This window comes from Solanum tuberosum, unplaced genomic scaffold (genome assembly GCF_000226075.1).
Source record: "Solanum tuberosum cultivar DM 1-3 516 R44 unplaced genomic scaffold, SolTub_3.0 scf00011, whole genome shotgun sequence".
Taxonomy (NCBI): Eukaryota; Viridiplantae; Streptophyta; class Magnoliopsida; order Solanales; family Solanaceae; genus Solanum; species Solanum tuberosum.
The window spans coordinates 2,413,814-2,441,221 of record NW_006238938.1 but is presented as its reverse complement, the minus strand read 5'-3'; the positions used below and the strand labels follow the sequence as shown (position 1 = coordinate 2,441,221).

The 27,408-nt window shown below is 33.9% G+C and overlaps 1 protein-coding gene across 3 annotated transcripts; it reads right to left on the bottom strand.

Annotated features, from left to right (window-relative positions):
* Nucleotides 1-1,396: 1,396 nt before the first annotated feature.
* LOC102591395 (uncharacterized protein At4g06598-like) lies at nt 1,397-14,057 on the bottom strand. 3 transcript variants are annotated; one of them, XM_015313584.1, is made up of 6 exons: nt 13,897-14,057; nt 10,530-10,649; nt 5,325-6,064; nt 3,137-3,212; nt 2,918-3,044; nt 1,397-1,889 (listed from the first exon to the last, which is right to left on the bottom strand). In XM_015313584.1, exons 3-6 carry the CDS (start codon nt 6,044-6,046, stop codon nt 1,723-1,725), a joined length of 1,092 nt encoding a protein of 363 aa, XP_015169070.1. In that variant the 5' UTR covers nt 6,047-6,064; nt 10,530-10,649; nt 13,897-14,057; the 3' UTR covers nt 1,397-1,722. The 3 variants fall into 3 exon arrangements, with proteins under 3 accessions (XP_015169070.1, XP_006339962.1, XP_006339961.1); XM_006339900.2 differs by lacking the exon at nt 10,530-10,649 and having other exon boundaries at nt 5,325-6,067; XM_006339899.2 differs by lacking the exon at nt 10,530-10,649.
* Nucleotides 14,058-27,408: the final 13,351 nt, after the last annotated feature.

Below are 27,408 nucleotides of genomic sequence, written 5' to 3'. Positions count from 1 at the left end.
GGTTTATATGGGGAATCTTCAGTTTAAGGGAAAAAAACATAATCTCCCATTTAACAACCGCTCTATTGAATTTGTAGAATGGTTAATATTGATATTCTTGATGTTTCGAAATTCTTATGAAAGAAGAGTTTGTACTGTAGGGGTGTACAAAATCGAACCGAAAATCAAATCAAACCGCAAATCGAGTCAAACTGAGAAAAAAACCCGAGTAGTGGTTGGTTTGACTTGGTTTGGTATTGAAGAAAAAAACCCGACTATATTTGGGTTGGTTTGGTTTTAACTAAAAAAACCAACCCGACATTATATATATAATTTTAAAATTTAATTTTATACATAAAAATATTTACTTTGATATAATTTTTAAATATTTCTTATGCTTTTTCATGTTTCTATCTTTTAATATATTATTTCAAATTTGAAACTTAGAATTTTGAATGGTTCAATAAAGATTATAGTCCACAGATGTTGGTAATTATAATAAAGCTTAAATCAAAATCAAATTAATACTAATGCAAAAAGAAAATCAATTCAACACTAAGGATGACAATAATATTGAATATTCATTCTTTGGTTTTACATTGGATAAGACAATTCAAATACATAATCTAATTTTAATTCCTTTAATATTTAGTCATGTAACTAATACTTATTAAACTTATATTAGCATGATTTAATACTTTTAAATTATGATCATTTTCATTATGACTTGTTAATTTGCATTTTGCAATATTTGTTTTACGTGATTACATTATTATTATTATTTTTGTTGAATATTTTAATATCATTACTCATATCATATTTTATGTTATTTTCTTAAAAAACACCTTAAATAGTTGTATTTTAGTAGGACTAAAGAATTATATGAAGTACAAGTAAATTATATGCTTGTATGAATACTTTATCGGAAAAATCCAAAAATCCAAAAAACTCGAAAAAATCCGAAAAAACCCGAGGTTGAAAAACCCAAGTTTTATTGGTTTGGTTTGATTTATAGATTTAAAAATCTAACACAAATGGTTTGATTTGATATTTGAAAAACCCGAACCAACCCGGACATATACACACCTAGTTTGTAGTACCTTAATCACTAGCATATTATATAGACAGTCTATTCATTCAGAAAATGCAAAATGTCTATGAAAGTAATTATTAAATATGCCATAATTGATATTGACTTAATACGGGGCCATATATATATATAATTATTTATACAAAAGTGTCTACTTATGTAATTGTTGATATAACCTATCAGAGAATTCCCCATCCAGAAGATCTAATGAGTTCAAAGATATTACTCTCAGTCCCTTTTCCCTGGTAATAAATGTATGTATGGCTCTAATAATTACTTCAAACTTGAATTTCTTGTTTATTTTGGTTTTGGCGTGTACCATTAACAAGTGGGAAAACAGAATGCTTTCATAGCATAAAAGAAGAAAGGAAATAATAAGCTCCATATGATGCTTACAATTCAATGTTCATGAAAATCTACCCCAACAAGGTAAAGATGATGGAACAAATGGCTGGGAAATTTTACAACAGACGGATTTATCACCTCAGGTGAGTCAACTGCCACCAAATGTTATTCCCAAGCATTGACCACCAGGCGCACATAAAAACATCACTAACAAAGCCGGCACAAGCTACTTACTGTAAGAGGCTAAGCAGTTGACAAGAGTTTTTTCTGATCATGTCATGCACAATAAAATCAGCTCCTACCTACAGTCACATGCCCTCTTTCTGTTTCAAACACAGGTCTGCAAATTGTTGATCAAGATCCCTACTACTGGTGCGTCGATGGCTCGAAGATGATTGCTGCGACTGTGGCAATTTCTGTTGCTGATATAATGCTCGTAGTCTTCCTCTTTCTTTTTCTAGGACTTCATGCTCCACTGCGCACAATATTCACACGCTTCAGTTTCCCAAGAAGATAATAAAATGAACTTCCTACTACATTATCAGTAGTAGCTTTCACCAAAATAAAAAAACATTGGTAGCTTTTTACTCACCACTATCCCAAAAACATAAGTTTTTTCCTATTTGAAGTACATACTTAAACTACGAAAGTTCTTCAGCCATGATCAAGGAAAAAATTAGTCTCTCAAAAAGTTCAAGTTTAATTACTCAAATGCCTTTAGTAAAGGTAGATTTTGCGATGTCCTTTAAGCAGAGATCCAACAATAATCTATTAAATTATATATAACCCCATTATTTATTAGTTATTAGCCACCTTTCTTTTTGTTGCTTACTTCCTTTCCAAAGGTAAATGTTCTAATGTTGGAGGCCTAAAGCACATAAGAGGGACCCCCCTCTAACCTCAGAACAGCATCTAAAAACCAATGATAATTTTGCAGTGGATTTTATATTTTTATTTTTTTTCTCAACTTTGACCTAGTTCTGTTATCAATTGGAAAAGCAGATAACTTTGGTCCTCTCCCAGAAGCACAATAGTTTGGGTTGAATGAACTCCAATAACTCTTCTCTTTTTTTTATTAGTTATTATTTCCAACATTATTTTCCACAGTTAAAACAACCTTCATAATAAGCAGATGTTTGTGTTTTCAGAAAAAAAAAGAAGTGATAGACAGTAAGAATAAAGCATGCTACTGCATATACAGCTCTAAATAAGCTAAAACAAAATCATAAATTCATTGGAGTTGTAGATTTCCAGGACATCAGTTTTCCACAAGAAAATGGTGGTTTCTGGAATTACCACGAGGTATCCCCATTCCTACAATGTGCATCCAGTTTTAGGAAAACAAAACCCACTTTCCCAGCTCATATGAATCCAAGTCAACCCTAATTTTCGATTATTTACGCTACGACTCATTATATATGTCATTCTACTTTATAACACCAGTCCAAGCACAGGAAATAACAGATACAACAATAAAGTATAACAGGTAGCGAAGAAACTTACAATACTTTATCAGCTGTTCTTGAGCTAAATTTTCTAACCGCTGCTTTAGGGCTTTATTCTCCATGCTGAGAATAAGATTCTGCTGGTTAAGGAATTCAAGCTCCGCAGACACTTCACAACCTTCAGCCTGGAATAAATTATCAGATCAGCATTTCTAACAAAATACAACATCTATCATCCATCGATTTATCAGAGTATATTACTTAAAGCTTCACATGCCTGCAGAACTTGAACATTTCTTTCCAGTTCAGATATGTATTGAAGCTTCCGAACTCGTGACCGTTGGGCAAACTGTCTGCATTACATGGCACCTTCTCTTTAGAAAACTTCATAATATGTTAAATAACATCTGGGCAATGTGTAACTAAATAACACAAATAGCAGATAAGTGAATCGGTTGGCAAATCCCATATAAATTGTAGATCAATCATATTCTTCCACACCTAAATATCAAAATGCTCCCCCTCCCCCAACCAATCTAATTAGATGATGAATGGTCATTTGATTGGTGTGAAGATTAAGAAAATGTCTTGTGTAATTTGATACATTAAAGCTACCAAGAGAGGTATACTAAATAATAATTAACGTGCATCAATAGCGGGGTAATTTCTTAAGTATAATGCACATAACGGCAAAAATGATTCTCCCTCATTTCAATTTGTTTGTCCTACTTTCCTTTTTAGTCCACTTCAAAAAGAATGTCTCTTTCCTTTTCAAGCAACTCTTTAATTCCAATTATCCACGTGGCATGTTTAAGACTACAAGATTATAGGGCATTTGTTGTACATCTGACATATCTTTAAATTCAAAAGTCTCCTTTACTTTCTTAAACTCTGTATCAAGTCAAAATAGGATAAACAATTTGAAACAGAGGGAGTATAAATTACTGTCTTTGCATTGCACAGCTTTGCAAAACAAAAGCCCCACTTAAAGTGGATTGTTTCTCTTGGTTGGTGGCAAAGGAGGCATGTTAGACACAAGACAATCTCCAAAGAAGGGGTAACATTTTTTGTACTAGATGCCATTTATGTGGAAAGGAAGCTGAAAGTGTAAATCATCTTCTTTTACATTGTAAAGTAACTGCAAACTACGACAAATCTATCTGAACATCAAAAACCTTAAATGGCTGATGCCGAGAACTTCTGTTCGATTACTTCAGTGCGGGAACAGGGGCAACAGGAAAAAGAAGTCATTTAGGTGGATTATATTCCAGCTAGTATATCTGCGGACCACATGTAAGGAAAGCAGTACTAGATGCTGTGAAGGCAAATAAAATCCAATCCAACAGGTCAAGTTTAATTGTACACTTTTGACTTCTTTTTGGTGTAAAGAGGTACTTGTCAATGAGGCGGAGTCAATACTATATCTCTTGAGAATCCCTACAAGATTAGAAAAGGATTTTCTTTTGTTTTTTTGCTCACTTGAACATATTCCAGCACATCCTTTTCCTTAGTGCTGCACATTTAATATACTTATCTTTTGTCAAAAATAATGAATTACTATATGTTAAATTATGTCTTAGGCCTAACTCACACCTAATTTAAATTAGGCCTAACTGAAGTGTGTGACCATATGTTGAAGTGTGTGACCATCTCATCTAAAAGCTTAAGCTGTTAGAGAGTGCACACTTTTATTATTTAATTATATTCTCAATAATATCTTTGCATTAAATTGAATTGATGAAGATAGGAAATATTACTTTTAGGAAAAGGATCCAGGAACTTCAGGAGGAAAGAAAAAGAACACAGTCAAGTAAGTTTAGGTGGAGGGATGAAGAAATGTTCCTGAAATATATATATATATATATATATAGAAAAATTGTAGCATAAAAATAAACAGATTTGTTGTTAAATGTTAAATCCACCTATTTTTGTCAACATCTATGGATTGATAAGACTGGAACACCATAGGCATCCCTTGAAAAAAATTCAAAGAGCATAGACTACCCTACTACTTTGGCTGTAGGCCAAATCCTGTTCAGTGTATAATATCTTCAAAGTTTTAGAAGGTACAGACTCAGAATCACAAGACTTATTATCACTGCGCTTATTAAGAGATTCAGAAGAAAACAACATGCTAAATCAATTTCCAAAAAAAAAATAAAAAAAATGCTAAAATTAGTTCTTAATGAAAGTTAGAATCCCATTTATGGATCTCAGCTATCCTGGTTATAAGCCTCCAACTAACCGAAACATCCAGTAAACTGATAGTATGGCATGCAATGAAAACAAAGCAGAATGATAGACAACCCATAAAAACAGAAACAAAGAACCATACTATAAACAGAAACTAAGAATTCTCTTAATTACTGCTGCTATAGGAACTATGATTTCTTGCAAATTTCAACATACTGAAAATATGCATACACAACTATTTCCTTTAGGGTTGCTGAGCTAGTTACACTTACTGCTTTGCACGTTTCGTGTCAGTTTCAGATGCAGAACTCTTGCTGTGAGAAGAATCCTTTCTTTCACCAGATCCCTTTGGATCAGGAGGGACAGATTCAACTAAATCCTGCTGGTCACTTCCTGCAGATTTGGGCCTCTCTCCTTCTTGTGGAGGACATGATGGTCCCAAGCTGTGAGTCTTGACATTTTCTCTAAAAGGGGAAAGGCCACGGGGATGTGGTATTGCATTTGGAGATGCATCCCTTGCCCTACTTTTTTGTCGGTTTGAGGAATTTTGATCAACATGAAATGTGGCATGCCGAGCATTTTGGTAATAATCAAAGTCTTGGGATCCCCAGGAAGGGACATGAGTTAAATTTCTGAATTTGTTATCATCTTGAGCTATGTAATCTAAGTTTGCAATGTTAGCAGCATCAAAATATGTAAAGGAGTCACTAGATGAACGTCGATGGCCACCTCTGCGTACAGGAGTTTCCGGCTCGTTAAGAAGATCATCTAACCAAGATGGTTGCTCCTCTATAAGACAGCTTTCAGAAGACGTACGCTGATGGTGTGAACCATCTCTGGGTTTTGAATTGTCCTTTTGGGTGAAAGCAGAACTAGGGACATAATCTACATACGAAGGAGATATGCTAGGAAATGGACTTTTAGGAGGCAGTAAAGAGCTCTTTCCATTGTACATCATATTTCTCATGCTAGACGGTCCCTTGGAATTTGCCATAGCAAAGCACAATAGATCCTGCTAAAGAATGAAGAAAGAAAGGGAACGCTTGTCATACATAAGAACCCAAAATTACCAATTTAAATCAATGCAGATAATTTACAAGCAACCTATTCTAACCCACCAGAAAAAAGAAGGTAAACATATAATCTGTCAGATGGAAAAAGAAGCTAACTTTACGATAGTAAATCAATCCGGAAACAAATCCCATTATATCACGAGGCAAAGTTTAACCAGAAATCTGAAAAGTTCTATGTTATAAACCAATCAACAGCAGTCAGTTTTCTAACATAATACCCAATGGATAAGGCCCATTGCCAATTAATACTGCACCTTCATGTCACTAACTGAAAATAGCACACCCCAATCATGGAATAAAAGTTACACAGTACTAGGAAAAACACGTGTGCTTCTGCAGCAGGTGATTAAATAGGATATCAGGATATGGAACAAATGGAGAATGTATTGCAAAAGAACGAATGCTCACATTAAATTTGCAAAAGAACACGAAACAGATAGACATATATTCCAAGGAAAAACTGCCATCACACGTATTACAAACAGATAGACACGTAAAGCTCCTGGCCCTAATGGTTTCACAATGAGTTTCTTTAAAGTCTGTTGGGGAATTATAAAGGATGACCTGATGGGCACTATTCAAAATTTCCATCACAAGGAGATGTTTGAAAAAGGATTTTAGACCAATTAGCTTGATTGGAGGTGTCTACAAGATAATCTCCAAACTCATCACTGAAAGGTTGAAGTCTGTTGTGGGGAAGCTGATAGATGAACATCAGATGGCATTCCTGAAGGGTAGACAAATTATGGATGCCTCACTCTTAGCAAATGAATAGGTGGATCTAGGGTGAAACAAAAGGTTCCAGGGATTCTTTGCAAGTTTGACAGTGAGAAAGTCTACGATCATGGCAATTGGAATTTTTTATTGAAAGTACTGCAAGATATGAGATTTGGGAGGAAATGGATCAACTGGATAAGGTTTTGTATATCTAGTTTGAAGTTTTCTCTAATCATTAATGGCAACACTGAAGGATTTTTCCAGTCCCAAAGAGGATTGAGGCAAAGGGACCCCTTCTCACCCTTTTTGCTCATCTTAACCATGGAGGGGCTGAACCACATGACCAGGAGGTCAAAGACAAATGGTTGTTTCCAGGCTCAGACTCAAGGCATTAGAGAGAATGTAATGGGACTACCCACTTGCTATATGTAGATGACTGCCTCATCTTTTGTGAAGTTGACATTTCTCAAATCCGACACATCAGGGCAATTCTCACCATTTTGAAGGCATATCTGGTCTACATGTTAATTGGCAAAAGAGCTTGGTCTTCCTCGGGAGGCTAAGAACAAAGAACAAGAGGCATGGAGTGAAGTTCTGGAGAGGTGTGACAAAAGATTGGCAAGATGGAAAAGCCAATATTTGTCTTTAGGAGGCAGACTAACACTTGTAAGTCAGTGTTGGATTCCATTCACTCCTACATGATGAGTTTATTTCCCATCCCCAAAAGTGTTGTGAAGAAAATCAATCAGCTTAGAAGAACTTTTCTATGGAATGGCAAAAAGGAAATTCATGCCTATTTCAAAAGTGGCTATGGAGGTTCTGTTGTGAGGATTCACCTTTATGGAAAAGTGTCATCACAGAGAAATATGGCCTCCAAAACACTGGAATATTGAAGAAGTTCTGGGAAATTATGGTTGTAGTGTTTGGAAAACAATCAGAAGACTTTGGCCTCAGTTTCATAGCAACACAGCACTAAAGGTGGGTAATGGTTTGAAGATAGATTTTTGGGGGGAGCTCTGGATAGGAGAGGAATGTTTACAAACTTTATATCCTGATTTGTTCATCCTTAGTCAACAGAATAGAGCCACAGTAGCCCAGGTATGGAGCCCACAAGGCAGGAATTCAATATTCAGAAGAGCATTATATGACTGGGAAATTGATAGAGTTTCAAGTCTTCTGTTGACACTAAACAACTTCACTGGACTATCTGTTGTAGCTGACAGAACAATATGGAAGCTTCACAACAAGGGCAAGTTCACTGTGAAGTCATACTACTGGAACAGAAATGCTACCCATACACACTTACACAGTCCACAACATGGCCTTGGAAGCTTAGAAGGAAATTTTTGTGGCATAACTGGGAAGAAAAATGGTGGTCTGGGGATTAAGAACCTAAACTTGCAAAGTAAAGCTCTTCAAATGAAATGGTTATGGAAGTATGCAAATGGTAACCAACTGTTGTGGGAAAGGGTGATTGAGGCTAAATATATACCAGAAGACAAATGGATGACCAAAGAGGTGACTACTCCTTATGGAGTCAGCCTTTGGAGGTCCATTAGGAATCTATGGGATGAAGTGAAGAACAACTCAAAGGTGAAAGTTTTTGATGGGAGAAAGACCATGTTTTGGAAGGATAATTGGCATGAGAAAGGCAACTTGGAAGAGTTATTTCCTGATGTTTACAACTTAGTTACATTTCAGCAAGGGTTTATAGCAGATTTATGGACACTACAGGGGTGGAACTTCAACTTCAGAAGACATCTAAATGACTGGGAGGTTCAGAGAGTAGCTGATTTTCTTAACACAGTGGAACCTTTCAATGGACTTCAAACAGGGAAGGATGTTCTATGGTGGACAGGAAACAATAGAGGAGTATACAAAGTTAGTAGAGCTTATAAGCTAATGGATCAGACAAACCAACAAATTAAAAATTGGCCATGGAAACAAATATGGAAAAGCAGAATACCCTACAAAGTATCTTGCTTTGTCTGGTTGTTGGCCAAGGAAGCAGCTCTTACTCAAGACAATGTCATGAAGAGAGGGATAACCTTATGCTCTAGATGCTTTCTCTGTGGGGAGACTTTAGAGAATGTAAATCATCTGTTTCTACACTGCAAGTACACTCAACAATATGGAGGATTTTTTTGAGTCACAAAGGCATCTCCTGGACTATGCCTGGGAAAGTTTCAGAGGCTTTTTTAAAGAGCTGGGAGGAAGCAGGAGTACTGGCAAAAGACAGAGGCAGATGGAGACTTATCCCTGCTTCAATATGGTGGGCAATATGGAAAGAGAGGAACTCTAGGTGTTTTGAGAGCATAGAAAATAGTGTGCAGAAAGTGAAGCTCAACTGCATTTTGCTATTATGTATATAAACCATAGTTAGGTGTAGTTAAGAGGTTAGAACTCCGGTTAGCCAGCTGTCATTGATTGCTAGAGCTAGTTACAATTACTTAAAGGAATTAGTTAATTAAGCCTTGCTTAGGAGCTGTGTATATATAGAGACTGTAATCACTTCATTTGATGATATAATCACAATTTACTTTTCCAACATATCTTCTTCTCTCTCGCTTGTCTTCTCTCACACATTTGGGTTTGACCTAAGGTTCCATAGTCAGAACTTGAGCTCGAACTCAAGTCACATGGTAGCAGAGCAGAAGAAACTGGCCATGCGCTAGCTGTGTAGCTGTGAAAAGTTTGGTTTTATTTATCAATGGCGAATGAGAAAATTGACCACACACACCCAGTGTTTCTGCATCCTTCTGATACTCCTTTTTTTTTATGACAAGGGAAACCCACAGCCGCTACCTTTTGGGTACGCACAGGGTAACCCCTGCAATAGCTCGCATCCTTCTGATACTCCTTTTTTTTTATGACAAGGGAAACCCACAGCCGCTACCTTTTGGGTACGCACAGGGTAACCCCTGCAATAGCTCGCATCCTTCTGATACTCCTGATTTGATCTTAATTCCGACACAACTCACAGGTTAATAAAACTATGGATGTGGCAACAATCGATGCGAATTACTCTTCAAGCTAAGAGAAAATTGGGGTTTGTAACCAATACTCGCAAGAAAAGTTCTTTCAGAATAGAATTTCACGGGACCGAGAGACATGCAATGCAATTGAACTCTCCTAGATCATCAGTACGGTGTCGAAGTACCTTCTTAGTAGAATTGTTTATGCATCAAATGCTAATCTAGTGTGGAAAGATATTATGGAGATGATTGATAAGATTAATCGAGTGCATATTTCTCAGTTATATAGGGAAATTGCAACGATTTTACAGTGTACTGATTCTGTGGCGACATATTTTACCAACTTTAAGGAACTTTGAGCAAAATGTGATGCATTAGTGCCATCACCAGGATGTGGATATGCAAACTCGAAGGATTATATGGTGCATCTGCACAGACAGAGGTTACTTCAGTTCCTCAGTGGATTGAATAACTCCTACAACCAAGCGAGGAGCCAGATTCTTATGAAAACTACTGAACCGACACATAATCAAACATATGCAATGATAATTGAGGATGATTGTCAGAAATCCAGTCCTTTCCCAGCATTAGGAAGTAAAGGAGATAATGTTGATGTCGAAACAGGTACAGGACAACTTATAATGGCAAGAAACCATACACGACTGTGATTACTGTAGCGAAACAGGTCACCTGAAAGAAAACTGCTACAAACCTGTGGGATGATAAGCAGACTTCAAGTCAAAAAGGCAATATGCAACTCATAATGTGGCTGGTGCCTTTGAAAATGAAAAGTTGGCACAAATACATGAATTAAAAAGCAACAGTGATAGTTCTGCAAGAGAACACTACTGAGGATTAGTGTAGGCAGGTTCTGAACATGCAAAACGAGGATGATACTATGCATCAAGCCATCAAGTAAATATTTTAGGTGCACATACAAAATGAATATTAAAGCATGTGTCGACTACAGCAGTCCAGGAAGCTACAGAGGAAGGAAGTCTTGGGCATAGAAGATTATTCTATGCCTCTATTAGTACCATGAAAAATGTAAAGTTTTTTCAGCATAAAACTGTTGATTTGGCTATGAGTAATGATTGAACTATTTGTCCTCTTACCTAAACAAAGCACACTGATATTTCCAAGGAGCACTACTAGAAGTGATAAACCATTACATCTTTTGCACATGGATGTTTGGGAGCCATATCAATTTCCTACTCATAATAGGAAGCATTGTTTCTGAGACTTGTTGATGACAGTTCTAGAAATACATGGATACATTTGCTGCAGTTACAAAGGTGATGTTATTGTAATCTTACAGAAGTTTATTTTTATCATTCTATGTTGAGAACACAGTTTGATACAGTAGTGAAGATTATTAAACCAGACAATGGGAGTGGAGGTCCTTAATAAGCAATGCACTCATCTGTTTGATGCTTATTGAATCATACATCAAAGTAGTTGTGGTTATCTCCCCAGCAAAAATTGAGTGATAGAGAGAAAGCATAGATACAAACAAAGCTCTGAAGTTTCAAGCACATATGGCAACTAAGTTATAAAAGAGTGTATTACCACTGTTGTTTATATAATCACTAGGCTAATTGCTATCATTTTAAATATCAAGACACCCTATGAAATGTTGTACAGAAGACCACCTGTAGTTGCTCACGCAAGAGTTTTGGATGCTTGTGTTATGCCACCCTGATGGTGAGAGAGAACAAGTTTTCAGGATATGAACACCAGTAGTTTTTATGGGATATTCAGAAACTCACAAAGGTTATAAGCTAAGTTGCGTGGATTCTTCACTCTCGATACCGCACCCGTGTCGGATTCTCCAATAATACACTACTTTTGACGAATCCGACACACACCCCTTGACATTTTTGAAGAGTCCAAGCAACATAGGTTATAAGTTGCTTGATATATCCACTAATCATTTCTTTTTACAGAGATGTCATCTTTAAGGAGTATCAACCTTAGGAAAAAGGGCATCACTGTCATCAACAGATGTCTTTTCTGTAAACAAGACAATGAAAGTGTCAACCATCTTTTTTGCACTGCCCCACAACAGTCGGCATATGGCATTTCTTCTTCTCATTGTTTGGCCTCCAATGGGTTATGCCCTTCTCCATCAAAGATGCTTATGCTAGCTGGATATGTAGGAGAGTTGACAACACCATCAAAAGTACTTGGAGGATGATCCCAACAGTAATTTTTGGAGCATTTGGAAAGAGAGAAACTGCAGATGTTTTGATGGAATATCAACTCCCATAAGCACCATTAAAACTAGGTGTTTAGTTAGTCTTTATAATTGGCACCTTCTCTCCCCTGTAAACAGTATGGAAATTTTTTTGGATTTTGTTAGCTCCTTAACTCTAGTACAGTAGGGTTTAAGGGGGTTTATCTTTATGGCTGCTTTACAGGTTTTTGCACAGTTAGCTTCATGTTGTTTTCATGTTTGAAGCAACTTTATTTTTAGTTGTAACCTTTGCATCTTCTTGATGCCTTTCCAATGCAATTTAATTACTTCACCAAAAAAAAAAAAGGAGCATCTAGTTCCCTTTGCTCAAGTTTCTTCTCATACACAAGTGATCTAGCCTCATATGGTTCATTATAGGGGGAGAATGCTAGATTCTCCTGAACCATTACTAGAAGATCTAGAAGATGTTGTAGCCCCTGTTCCTGGATCTGTTTCCACTGTTGATGAGTTGGCTAATATAACAACAGAAGGAGCACCACTTTCCACTGAACCTGAAGTTGTTGAACCAATGAAACCTAAACTTGCAGAACCAGTTGAACCAATGCATGAACCTGTTGGACATGACACTCAGTCCTAGCAATTGAAAAAATCTGACAGAAGAGCTAAGGAACACTTATGGTTGCAGGATTATGTTACCACTAGGAAGAATCATGGAGTAACACTATCCATTATCTGATTAGCTGCCATACAACAGACTTTCCATAAAATACAAGCATTTCCTGGAAAATCTCAACACCTTCACACTCACAGAACTTCACAACAGCTTTAAAAGATAAGAGGTGGATTGAAGGAGTGGAGTTGGAGATCAAAGCTTCGGAAGATAAAAAGACATGGGATGTTTTGGATCTACCCAAAGGATAAAATGCAATTGGTTGAAAATGGATGTACAAAATAAAGTTCAAGGCTAATGGGGAAGTTAAAGGTTTAAAGCTAGATTTGTTGCGAAAGAATACAACCAAAAGGAAAGATTGGACTATGATGAGACATTCTCACCAGGTGCCAGAATGGTAACTATGAGATTTAGCATTGCCTTACAACATCAAAAGGGTGGGCATGCACCAAATGGATGTGTACAATGCTTTCCTACAAGCAGACTTGCATGAAGTGTACATGGAATTACCTTAGGGATTCATGAGACAAGACAAGTGAGACCAAAGTGGGCAAGTTAGGGAAATCATTGTATGGTTTGAAACAAGCATCAAGTCAATGGAATATCAAACTTAATGATATGTGCTTGATGCTGGATACTCCCAGCGTTTATATAACTATTCATTGTTTACAAAGAAAAAAAGGGAGACTTTGTAGCTATCTTGATATATGTTGATGATCTATTGATCTTATGAAACAGTGTGGTTTGCATCAAAATCTTGTTGGAGATAGGGGTGTTGAGATCCAGTAAAGGGATCCTATATCAAAGGAAGTATAAAGTTGAGTTGATTCCATATTTGGAACTAAGCTAGCGGCTAGTCCAATAGAAGTTCACCACAAGAGAATTTGATGAAGATGTTGGAGTCATAGGAGATGAAGTGTTGAAAGACACATCAGCATAGGAAGGCTGATTTACTTAACCATCACCACTGAGTCAGTTGATGTAAACACCTAAACAATCTTCTCTTGCTTGTAGAATCTGCCCTAAGGTTCCACTCAACTCACACAAATAGCTGGATTCTCTAAATCAGACATTTATATAGGCACCTAACCTAGTAAAAAAAACGCAATAGAACTAACCTACACATACGCACACAATCAGAGATAAACACCTATCTACTATTGAATCAGGCTTAGCATAATAACGCAGACGAACGAAAAAGAAAAGGTTTACCGATGAAAGTAATGAAGATCTCAACGCAATGTATTGCTGCTGTGGAACCTGGATGTATTGCTGCTACAGATTCTTCTTCTTTCTTCTTCAACAGAAAGTAAGTTGCTCTGTGAATCTATCTACTTATTTCTCCTTCGGTCTCATGTTGAAAGGGGAAAACGAGATGCCTTTTCCCCATTTTTATACTCTCATCCTCAAACTTCTTCCAAATTCCTCTAAAGGCCCCCATTGTTTTCCCTTCTCTCCCCAAATCCTCTATTTTTATTATTGGGGTGGAAAATACCAATAAAATTTGTTTTATAAAATTTTCAATTATAATAAAAAGTTTCAAAATATATTAATGAAATGGAAAATATAAATATTTTCTTTAACAAAATCTTCACTTTTCTATATGTATCTAATGAAATTTAATACATAACTATATTAATTAAATTTTATAAATAATTATTGTAGTTTTTTCAAAAGATAGAAAAGTAAATTTATTTATATTTTCAATATTTTTTATTCGAATAACAAAATATGGAATCAAAATAAATATCTCAAAACCACAAAAGAAAATGAAATAAGTGGCAATGCCAAAGTTTGCCTAGTTTATTCATTGACTTTTATTATGTACATTATTTTTTCTACTTTTAACCTTTTTTCCTTTTATTTCTCTCTCTTAAGTCTTTTATTTGTTTGGGTTAGTCAATCTTTATCTCAAGTCTCAATCAATTCTTCTATACTCGATTGTCTTCTTTCTTTTTTTTTTTTTTTTTTTTTTTTTTTCTCTTCATGCAATTTATTTCTCAAGTATTATATATATTTTGGTTCATACAATTATATATAATTCTACAGAAAGTGACTCAGCTTCACGAAAATAGCTTAAAGAGCTATACGAGTCTTTATAAATTTTAGTGTCGGAAGTGTAATTTATTTTATTTTTATATAATAAAACTGAAAAAAAATGATATAGGCGGAAAGAACCCATTAACATCACGTCATTTGTCAAAGAAAAGCAAAAAGCATTTCATTGATCTCTTTTAATTATTTCTAAATTTTTTTCTTGTTAAAATATATTTAGGCAATAAATTCTCCACCGAACATAAAAGAAAATTTACATAAAACATTAACAGAAAAAGAAGGTCAATACTATTACTTTAACGTACAAATATACAATCAGAAAATTATAATTACTTCTAAATTTAAATCATATTCCTCATAATAATAATAATAATAATAATAATAATAATAACAATAATAATAATAATAAATAATAATAATAGTAATAGAAATAATAATAATAATATTAACAATAATAATAATAATATTAACAATAATAATAATAATAATAACAATAATATTAATAATAAATAATAATAATAGTAATAGAAATAATAATAATAATATTAACAATAATAATAATAATATTAACAATAATAATAATAATAATAACAATAATAATAATAATAAATAATAATAATAGTAATAGAAATAATAATAATAATATTAACAATAATAATAATAATATTAACAATAATAATAATAATAATAACAATAATAATAATAATAAATAATAATAATAGTAATAGAAATAATAATAATAATATTAACAATAATAATAATAATATTAACAATAATAATAATAATAATAACAATAATAATAATAATAAATAATAATAATAGTAATAGAAATAATAATAATAATATTAACAATAATAATAATAATATTAACAATAATAATAATAATAATAACAATAATAATAATAATAAATAATAATAATAGTAATAGAAATAATAATAATAATATTAACAATAATAATAATAATATTAACAATAATAATAATAATAATAACAATAATAATAATAATAAATAATAATAATAGTAATAGAAATAATAATAATAATATTAACAATAATAATAATAATATTAACAATAATAATAATAATAATAACAATAATAATAATAATAAATAATAATAATAGTAATAGAAATAATAATAATAATATTAACAATAATAATAATAATATTAACAATAATAATAATAATAATAACAATAATAATAATAATAAATAATAATAATAGTAATAGAAATAATAATAATAATATTAACAATAATAATAATAATATTAACAATAATAATAATAATAATAACAATAATATTATAACAACAATAACAATAACAATAACAATAACAATAACAATAACAATAACAATAACAACAATAATAATAATAATAATTGTTATGTCGTGATTTTACTATCCTTAGAAAAACACTTTTTGAAATGTTCTAAGTATAAAATAATTTAAGAAAATACTTAGAAAAGAGCCGTCACTTAATTTTTTAAAGAAATTAAGAAAACTTAATATAAAAAGGTCTTAACAGATAAACCTTTTAAATTTTAGAGAAAATGGGTAAGATGTTCTCATTTCTACTTTAAGAAGATATTAACACTTAAAGTAACCGCTAACACACGGTTATCTAACGACTTGACTAAAAATATTTGACTATCTTTTAGGAAAATGATTTAACATAAAAATAATTTACAAAATTCGATCAACTTTGAGAAAATAGTCAAATAGAGAAACATTTTTAATTTTTAAGAAAAAGGGGACCTTAATTGAAACATTTGACTTGAATTACAAGTGATTAGAATTTTAACAAAACTACATTAATTAGCATATGTTTGAATCGTTTTAAAATAATAATTTGAACCAATTTGGTCAATTAAAGCAAGAAACTAACTTAATTAGTTGAAGGCGAGTGAAAATTTTGAAAAAAAGAGTATTTGATCAAGTAAATAAAGAACACAAAATCGATACAATAAAATTCATTAAAATTAATCAACAGAAAGAAAATGGTTCATCTTTTGGGGAATTCAACTAAGTTAATTAATAATTATAAATTAGAATTAAATAAAAATAAATAATAAATAATCACAAATGAATAACTTAAGAGTTAAAAGAGAAGTTGAATTTTGAGTCCCTCTAGGTCTAAATTCACTATTGTTGCGATTTTGGGATATTGGCTCATTTTCGCCCACGTATACAGTTGTATATGAACTCCTCAAACCTGCGTTTCAGCTTTCAGACCTGTATTTATACTCCCCTTTCGAAAAGTCTGATGTTGACTTGATGATAATGGGCCTTTGGCCCAAATGAGAAGACACAAGGAGAGGGAGTCCATAATGGACTCGGGTGACATTGATGATAAGCAGAGAAAAGAATACATTAGCATATGACAAAAAATGATAAACAAATATAAAGTATACCAAATAAAGAAATGAAAATCACGTCTGAAGGCTATTAATTTATTTTCATACCACTAAAGCTAATTAATGAAATAACCTAAAACAGAAACTAAACATAATAAAAAAAATACCATGCTTACTAAAAAGACTTAAAGAAACACTTATCATTTCATTAGCTAATGATTAGTATTTTCAAATCACAAGTCACATACAATAGATTTTTAACCTCTTAAGGGTTAATTCAGCTGATTAGTATGCTCCGACAACGATCATTTACCTTTTTAGGGAAATATATTTAAGTAGTGATATACATGAATGAGCAAGAGAGCAAACCACTTGGATCGATTATTTCAATGATATGTATCAAGGCAATGAGGTCACATGAAAGCTAGCAGCATTTAAGCAAAATTAAATAATATTAAATCCCGATATAGTGCTCGAGTTAGAGTGCTAATAGCATGATTAAGTACGTAGTCCTCCTACCACGACAAATAAAAGACAACCTTACTTAAATATAGAGTAAACATTTGCGAGAAAACTACTACAAAAATGAAAGGGTGACTTAAGTTTCAGTCGACGCTGCGCAGTAATTTCGATACATACTAAGGACTGAAGAAATAAACACCAAATAGATTTCATATTTTGACAAACTGGGGGACAGTATCATATCATACTAGGTAGTGGAGATGCTAAGCTAAAAACAAAGTTAATATAAAGATGGAATAGGCATCAGATCGTCAAACAACAAGGAATTAAGGCTAGATAAACTAATATTCCTATCAAAACATATGAGTCATGCATTGTACGGAAAAAAATTACACAATCAATTTTAACCAAGAAGGAAATTGGTTCTTTTGTTCAATAATACAATCACGGAGTCTGTTACATAGTGGATATCAAAGAAGAAACCAAGATGACAAGACAATGGCTTTTAAAACAACAAGAACAAATCTATTGATTCCTTTTTACAACTTAACCCAACAAGTCCATTTTTTAACAAATTAGTTGCTGCCTCAAAGAATCTTGAACAATAAAAAACCGCAACACTTTTTACTATTACTTGTTTTATCAACTCGTGATCAATTTAAAGACATAAACTAATCCATATGTAATGCAAGGAACTTGGATCATGCTAATGAAGGGGTTAAATTTATTCAAATTAACGTTACTTTAATGCAGGGAGTAACGACAACTAACAGAAAGGACTCAATGCATTATGTTATTAACTAATATGAGAATTATGAACTTAACGTAAAGAATTAAAGTCTAGACAATCATAATAAGTGAGGTAGGCAATAAACTTGAAAGAAAAACAAGAACTGAAACAAGCTAAAATTTGGAAAATTACTGAACTCCACATTTTGACACTAGATCAACTGTAAGTGGTAAACAACTTTTAAACACAACTTCAAGGCAAATGAAGGCATAGACTTGATCAAACAAGTCATGCTAAGCAATGAGCCAATAATGAAATCGCAGAATAGAGAAATGAGGCTGTAAAGCGAAAATAAGACAAAGTATTGCTACCCCATTAACTGATCCTGAGGTTATGAGACTATTCAAAGATAACGAAAATCAACATCATACTACAAGGGACCTGGTGCTTGAAAGTAGAGTTAAGTATAGACAAAAACAAGTTCTATAATGTTCAAGTAGGCAAATTAGGATGAGGAATCTCAAAGACACGAAATACACATAAAGCGACTTAACGAGAAATAGAAATAATCTATCTGTTAATTATATTTAAGTCCTCACTGCCACTTCATAATAAATAGAAATAATGCTAAGACGAGGGGAACAAACCATAACAACATTTAGTCACAAAATATTCTAGGAGTTCAGCAAGAAAGAATACAAAAAATGACTTTGAATGATGAACTGAAAGCCTCAGATTTGTGCAAACTTATAAATGAAGATTCTTCTTTCACCAGGATACGAGTAAATTAACAAAGAGACATGCTTCAAAATTAGAAGGAAAGGTACTCAACTGCATAAATTAGCCAATATGTCCTAATCTCAGACCAAATTTCATCACCAAATTAGCACTTAAACACTACACAAACCAACGTAGCTAAGTTCAAAACTAGTGAATCTTAACATTCGAGCTATAGGAGGAAAGAATACGCAGCAGCTAAACAAAGAAATGAAGTTCAACTTAAGGTAGCAACATATATCCCGACAACACCTATTTTAAATAACCGAACAACTAAAAGAGAAAAAATAAGACAGGTTTCAATTCATGCTAAGTGCAAGAATACAACAAAGTATATCATCACAAATTAGCAAATGACTCGTAAATGATGAAATTTAGTAAATGAATCAACTCCGACCTTAAGCTTGACAAAACAAAATTAAATCATGTTTAATATGCTGGAACTATCATTAAGTAAGCCCAAACACTACTACTCAACCTTAAGCAAGAATCGAATAAGAAAAGATAGCAAATAAGTAGTTGAATAATGACTCAATACTAAACTACAATCCACGGACAATATAGTGACATTAAACGATGGTAGCAATTTGAAATAGATAGGGCACTTAACAAAGAGAAAACATATGGATACAACATGAAATCACGAAGTTTGAGCTGAAAGAACATTTGACTCATAATCGTTTGTCAATCAAATACTCTAAAAAAACCTAACATATGAAAACACTACACAATTAAAAATCAAACAGTCACCACATAAGGAATAAAAGAGACGTGAAAGAAATAAGTATTACCTTTTAGAGGGCAGAGAACTGAGACAACGAGCTGAGCGAATTCCACCTAGACCCACTAACAGATGAGCTAAATAACTTGAAAGAAAATTGAAAATTCGAGGCTCAAACCTTCGTGAGTTTGATTTCAAAGAATACTATTCTCCAACCTTAAAATTTCAACTCCCTCTCTAAACGGTACCAATACCATGTATTCATAGCAAAAATAAAGGTTTGAATTCGAAAAGTCATTTTAGCAGATGATGAGAGATTGATTAAAAATAATGGATGAAAAAATGAGTAAAAGGAGAACATACCCCAAAAATTCGGATTCGATGTGATGGCTCTGATTCACATCAGATTTGGATGAGATTTTTATCTAATCCAAAGTCAACAAATCTAGCCAAGGTCTGCAATCTTTGAATATGAAGGGAGGGACTGACAATGGTGATGGGCGGTGTTGTTGGATGAGGAAATTAGGATTCTTGGTATTGACTTTTGTGTTTTGGAGTAAGAAAGGGGAGATGAGCGTGTCTTTGGTTTAGAGCGTGATTAGAAAAGGAAAAGAAAGAGGAGAGTGTGTAATATTATATGTATATGTGTGTAGATGTGCAAGAATTAAAAGGATAGCCTATTTTACTTAAAATTTGGCCACTTGAGTTGCTATTCTAGTCGAATTAGATTTAGGTATAACTAAATTGAGTCACATTTCTAAATTCGGCCAAAATTGAAATGAGATGGATAATTATTGATTAATTATTTGAGCTTCTTAATTTAAACAAGACAAAATAATTATCAAGATTTATTCATTACTTAAAATAGAGAATTAATTATACAAAATTATAAAATTCACTAATTTAAAGGAAATAAATACGTATTTATATCGAACACTTATTTTTAAGGCTATTTATTAAATGCTTATATAAAAGATGAAAATTATATAAACTAGTACATAAAATTATATAATTATTTCTGAAGAACTAACCAAACTAATTAGAGAAAGCTTTTAATATATATATATATATATATATATATATATAGGATTTTTCAAAGACGACCATTTCAAATTGTTTGAAATTAAAGAAGCTCAACAATTAATTCAAATGGCATATGGTCAAAATTGGGTGTCAACAACTGCCCCATTCTTTGGGTAGGGTCAATGAAAGAGAACCTGGGCAAAGAAGATTGAGGAATCCAATTTTGACAGAACCCATTTAATCTCTTTGAGAGAAAGGCTCGATATAGATTTTGAGGAATTATGGCTGGACCCTAGCATTGAGTTTCCTACGTATCGCAAGTTACATGAGAATTCAGGCCATTTAGTTCAAAACAATGCTTGATTTGACACATGATTTTTTTAATTTTAAAAGCTATTCCAATATCAGATTATGGAGAGACCAAAATGCTTGGAAATAAAATTCAAGAGAGATTATTAGAATACAACCGAATTTTCAACATGGGGCCTACCTACATATCCCTTGACCTCAGGAATCAGGCTGTCTGTAGTTCAACTCAGTCGGATGTAAAGGAAATCTATTATGCTAAGATAACTTTTGGATCGAGAAGAGTGACAAATAAATCGAGTTATGAAAACAAGGCTTGCAATCTCTTATTCATGAATGTAGAATTCTTCACATCCATAAGTAAGAGCTTACACGAACATAATTTTCAATGATTTTAGTGCATTGCCACTCGGATTTGAAGATTTGTTTCCGATTGGAGTTGAAAATTACACCGGACGCGAAACTAAAACTGTAAGACCACAATAAAATACCAACATGCCTTCTGATAGGGGTGTGGTTTGATTGTGGTGGAAGTCGTTTCTCAGCTCGCGTCCATAAAGTTTGATATTCCTCCTCGGACTATGTTCCAGTTCACTGCTAAGAAGAAGTTCCAAGTTGTGTTGCATTTTTTTTATGACGTCCACACTGTGGTTTAATTGAGAATGCATCCTCTCAGATGCTATCTATAAAGACTAAGATAAAATTCATTAGTAGAAACTGTAATTCAAATGAGAAAGTAGTGTTTTTACTACGTTTGCATGTCAGCTCCCTTCGATTTTGACATAGAGCAAATAAGGTATCCTTCCGAAGTTTATGTGATTTATAATTCTTCTGAAACATCAAACTCCTACATTTTTGACGTAATATATGATGAATTTATATGATGTAATATGTTCATGGATGATATCATCTCTTTTTGGTAAATGATATGAATGACCCTTTTGGTAATGATATTATCACCTCCGATTATATAATATTGATGGCCCTCTCGGCAATGATATTATCACCTCTGATAATATAATATTGATGGCCCTCTTGGCAATGATATTATCACCTCCAATAATATAATATGGATGGTCCTCTGGGCATTGATATCACCTTTTCCGGCAAATGATATGGATGACCCTCTTTGTATTGATACTATCACCTCCGATAATATAATATGGATGACCCTCTCGGTAATGATATTATCACCTCTAATAATATAATATGGATGGTTCTCTTGGCAATGCACATCACCGCATCCGGTATCGACGTGACTTACAAATATCCTTCAACGTTAGCCTCTTCCGACTTTAACGTGATAATGGATATTTTTTGACAAGTTGCACTTCAAATTCTCTCAGATATTTGATGTGTCTTACGTATGCCCTTCAGATGTCTTTGACGCTGGGAAATGCGGTATGACGTTATTGTAGTCATTTGTCTATCTTAAAGTATCACCCCTTTGATGCTTTCACCTACTTTTCCTTTGACCACTTGTATGTCCATTGTGGCTCCTATTTTGCTGGGAAATTGATCAAGACATTATTACTCAAAATTCCAAGTTTCTTATTTTTGCCTCAGGAATATCAATGTCATTTCCTGCATCCAAAAAAAAGAGTTCATCTTTGGGTGCTTTTGCTCTTTTGATTTTTTTCCATATTTGTTGAACAGAGTGATATGATGATATGATGATATCCTTGTAGACCTGCATCCACAGAAAATTTATTAGTTTTAAGTGAACTAATCTGTGTTGACTTCTTTTATTGCTTGCTCTTCCTCTTGCTATATTTGGTTGATTGCTTCTAACTTTTTTATTCATGGTAGAAATAAGATAGATCTATATTTTATACAAAATATTTGGTATATGTCTAAAGTTTTAAGGAAAATAGATTTTCAAAAAGTAATTTGATGAGGGTCACTGCCAAGTGTCATGTCATATTAAAGCTTAAATGAAGACTTCAGTTCAAGTTTCGATATAGCCAAACTAAAAGTCCTTTTAAGCTGGGGAAAATCAGAAGATAATTGAAGTTTAATTTGACTTTGAATTTTTGAGATATTGGGATTCATCAGCTTCTGATCATGCTGGAGATTACTTGTCGTTAACTTGGATCTTTAGACAACACTTGATAGATTTTTTGAGATCTTCTAAAAATTCTGCCCCACTGAAATGTCTTGGAATTTCTCAAACCTTTGGTAGGAAGACTTGTGGAATTTTTTGAGGTCTTCTAAAATATTCTGCCCCAGTTACATTTTCCTAATGCATGCTCTTTATTGTCTTGCTTTCGAAGGATCTTTAGAATTTTTGAGTTCCCCAGTTTCCATTATGAAGGGAAATGGAAATTTTGTAGGGGGTATGACCGAGTCGTTGTGGCGCCTACGTATCCCGTTGAGGAAGGAATCAGGTCAAACGTAGTTCCCCTTTTGGAAATAAAAGAAATAGGAAATTTTAATAAGAAAATGACCGAGGCCGACATAGGCTTCCTACGTATCTCATTTTTGAGAATCCAGGTCAGACGTAGTTCAATACAATGATATAAAAACTTGGCATAATCAATTACAAGCAAATGATACGATTACAGGGAAAATGATGAGAGAAAAATTAATCATCAAACGTAGTATCTTTTGGTTTTGGCCACTCTTGGCCGACCATATCTGATCATGGCACCTCCAGATAACACTTTACTAACCATGTATGGTCCTTTACAATTTGGTGCAAAGTTCCTCTTATACTCATCTTGATGGGGTAAGATGCGCTTGAGGACCAATTGTCTTTCTTCAAATGTTCGAGATCTCACTTTTTTGTTGAAAGCACGAATCATTCTCTGTAGATATAATTGGTCAATACAAATAGTGGTCATCCTCTTTTTATCAATTAAGGCTAAGTGTTCAATCCGATCACGAACCCAATTAGCATTGCTCAGTTCGGCTTCTTGAATGATCCTCAATGGAGGTATTTCAACTTCAGCTGGTATCACTGCTTTTATCCCATATACTAGCAAGTATGGATTGCTCCGATTGATGTTCTAATGGTTGTTCGGTATCCCAACAAAGCATATGGTGACATCTCATGCCAACCTCTATGATTATCAATAATCATTCTCAAGATCTTTTTGATGTTCTTAATGTCAGCTTCTACGACTCCATTCAGTTGAAGAAGATAAGCACTCAAATTTTGGTGAGCAATCTTGATTTTCTCACATATCTCCTTCGTCAAATGACTGTTGAGGTTTGCACCATTGTCTGTAATAATTGAATAAGGTAGCCCAAATCGACATATCAAGTTGTTACGAACCAAATCAGCTACTACCTTATTTGTCACAAATTTATAAGAATTTTCTTCCACCTACTTAGTGAAGTAATCAATGACAACCAAAATGAATCTATGTCCATTAGAGGCAGGTGGCTCAATTGGACCAATGACATCCATGGCCCAGTCCAAGAATGGCCAAGGCGATCCCATAACATTAAGTTCATGAGGGGGTACTCGGATCAAATTACCATGTACTTGACATTTATAACACTTTTGCACAAATCTACAAGAATCGTGCTCCATAGTCATCCAAAAATAACCAGCTCGAAGGATCTTCTTTGCCAAGGTAAGCCCATTCATATGAGGTCCACATACCCCAACATGTACCTTCTCGAGAAGTCTTGTAGCTTCCATGGAATCTACGCATCTGAGGAGTCCTAAATTTGGAGTCCTCCTATAAAGAATTTCCCCACTTGGAAAGAAATTGTTAGCTTATCGACGCATTGCCTTCTTTTGATTGGATGTCGCACCTTCTGGATAAATTCCAGTCTCCAGGTACTTCTTTATATCATAATACTGAGGCTTTCCATCTGGTTCTGCTTCGACATGCGAACAATGAGCAGGTTGTTACTTTAAATATATCTCCAAAGGATCAATGTAATTCTGATCTGGATGCTTGATCATAGAGTATATAGTGGCAAGAGCATCGACAAATTCATTTTGCAACCTTGGAGTGTGCATAAGCTCTATCTTTTGAAATCTTTTGCACAATCTTTGCACCAGTTGTACATATGGTACAATCTTTGGATTCTTCACGGCCCATTCCCCTTGAACCTGGTGAATTAACAAGTCTGAATCTCCAATTACTAGCAACTGTTAGACATTCATGTCGATGGCTAGCATTATGCCAATAACGCAAGCCTCGTATTCCGCCATATTGTTGGTGCAATGAAATCGAAGTTTAGTTGCCACATGGTAATGTTGACCGAATTTCGATATTAGAACCTCTCCAATTCCAACTCCATTATAATTCACCGCTCCATCAAAGAATACCCTCCAACCAGGATATGACTCAGAAATTCTTTCTCCTATGAACAACACATCTTCTTCAGGGAAGTATGTTTTGAGCATTTCATATTCTTCATCGATTGAATTTTGTGCAAGATGATCGGCTAGGGCTTGTCCTTTTACCGCTTTCTGAGTAACATACACAATGTCAAACTCGCTCAGAAGCATTTGCCATTCGCCAGTTTTCCAGTTGGCATAACTTTCTGGAAGATATATTTTAATGGAATCATCTTGGAAATAAGATATGTAGTATATGAAGACAAATAATGCCTCAGCTTTTGGGCGATCCAAGTCAAAGCACAACATGTTTTTTTCCAATAGAGTGTACCGAGCCTCATATGGAGTAAACTTCTTGCTAAGATAGTAGATCGCGTGCTCCTTCTTTCTAGTTTCATCATGTTGTCCTAATACCTACCCGAATGCATTTCTAGAGATGGGCAAGTATAGTAACAATGAACTTCTTTCTCGCGAAGGTACCAATACTGGTGGATTTGTCAAACAATCTTTGATAGTATCAAAAGATTTTTGACACTCTTCGGTCCACACCGTCAGTGCATCTTTTTTCAACAACTTAAAGATAGGCTCGCAAACCACCGTCAATTGAGCTATGAATCAACTGATGTAGTTTAATCTTCCAAGAAAACTCATAACTTCTTTCTTAGTCTTCGGAGGAGGTAAATCCTGAATTGCCTTGACTTTGGTAGGATCAAGCTCAATGCCTCTTCTACTGACTATGAAACCCAATAATTTACCAGTTGGTACTCCAAAAGCACATTTAGCAGGATTCAACTTCAAGTTGTATTGACACAACCAATCAAAGAACTTTCTCAAATGGGTCAAGTGATCAGAACTATCGCTGGACTTGTTGATTACGTTATCCACATACACTTCAATCTCCTTATGGATCATATCATGGAAGATAGATGTCATGGCTCTCATGTATGTGTCCCCGATATTCTTGAGACCAAATGGCATTACCCGATAATGATAAACACCCCAAGGTGTAATGAAAGTTATCTTTTCAACATCTTTATCATCTATCAAAATTTGATGATAACCTGAAAAGCAATCCACAAATGATTGCATTTCATGCTTAGCACAATTGTCGAGAGAATGTGGATATTCAGCAATGGAAAATTGTCTTTGGGGCTGGCTTTGTTGAGATCTCTATAATCAACACATATTCTAATTTTTACCATCTTTCTTAAGCACTGGAACAATATTGGCTAACCAAGTTGGATACTTAGTAACCTCCACAACTTTGGATTGAATCTGTTTGGTAACTTCTTCTTTGATTCTCAAACTCAAATCTAGCTTGAACTTCTGAGTTTTCTGCTTTACCAAACTGAAATCTAGATTGATCGGCAACTTGTGAGAAACAATATATGTGCTCAATCTGGGCATATCATCATAGGACCAAGAAAATACGTCAATGTATTGTTTGAGCAAGTTGACGAGTTTAATTTTCTGAGCTTCTGTGAGATGGACACTGATCCTGGTTTCTTCGACACATTCTTCGTCTCCCAAGTTCACAGTCTCAGCCTCGTCTAAATTTGGCTTCTCTTGATTTTCAATTTTTTTTAATTCTTCTGCGAGGTGTTCAGGAACCATGGTCTCTTTATCATATTCCTCAAACTCATCATCATCTATCTTATTTTGCTCACTCAGCTTATGACATGACATGATATTGGCAGGTTTAAAGTTATTTTTACTGAAATCATAAATAATCTAGGTCAGATAAAATTTAAAACAAATTAGTAAGTTGTGAATAAATAAATTAAAGAAGTAGAGGAGGCTTTCATTTAGATTAAAAGAAAGTACAGACTTTGGCCATGACCATAGGCCAATCTGCCTTTTGAAACATCACGAGGGAAATTAGGCTTAAAGAGGTAAAATGACATAAAGGGTGGGTCTTAGGCCTCCTTCAGACTACCACCAATTTTAGAAATAGGCAAAATAGATATGTCTATGTCTACCAAAATGAGAGAGGAACAA

Coding starts and splice junctions, on each gene's coding strand:
- LOC102591395 (XM_015313584.1), bottom strand. CDS start 6,046: ATGGCAAATTCCAAGGGACCGTCTAGCATGAGAAATATGATGTACAAT. Junction 3,213..5,324: donor GACACGAAACGTGCAAAGCA/GTAAGTGTAACT, acceptor CATGTAATGCAG/ACAGTTTGCCCAACGGTCAC. Junction 1,890..2,917: donor AGAACAGCTGATAAAGTATT/GTAAGTTTCTTC, acceptor TATTGTGCGCAG/TGGAGCATGAAGTCCTAGAA.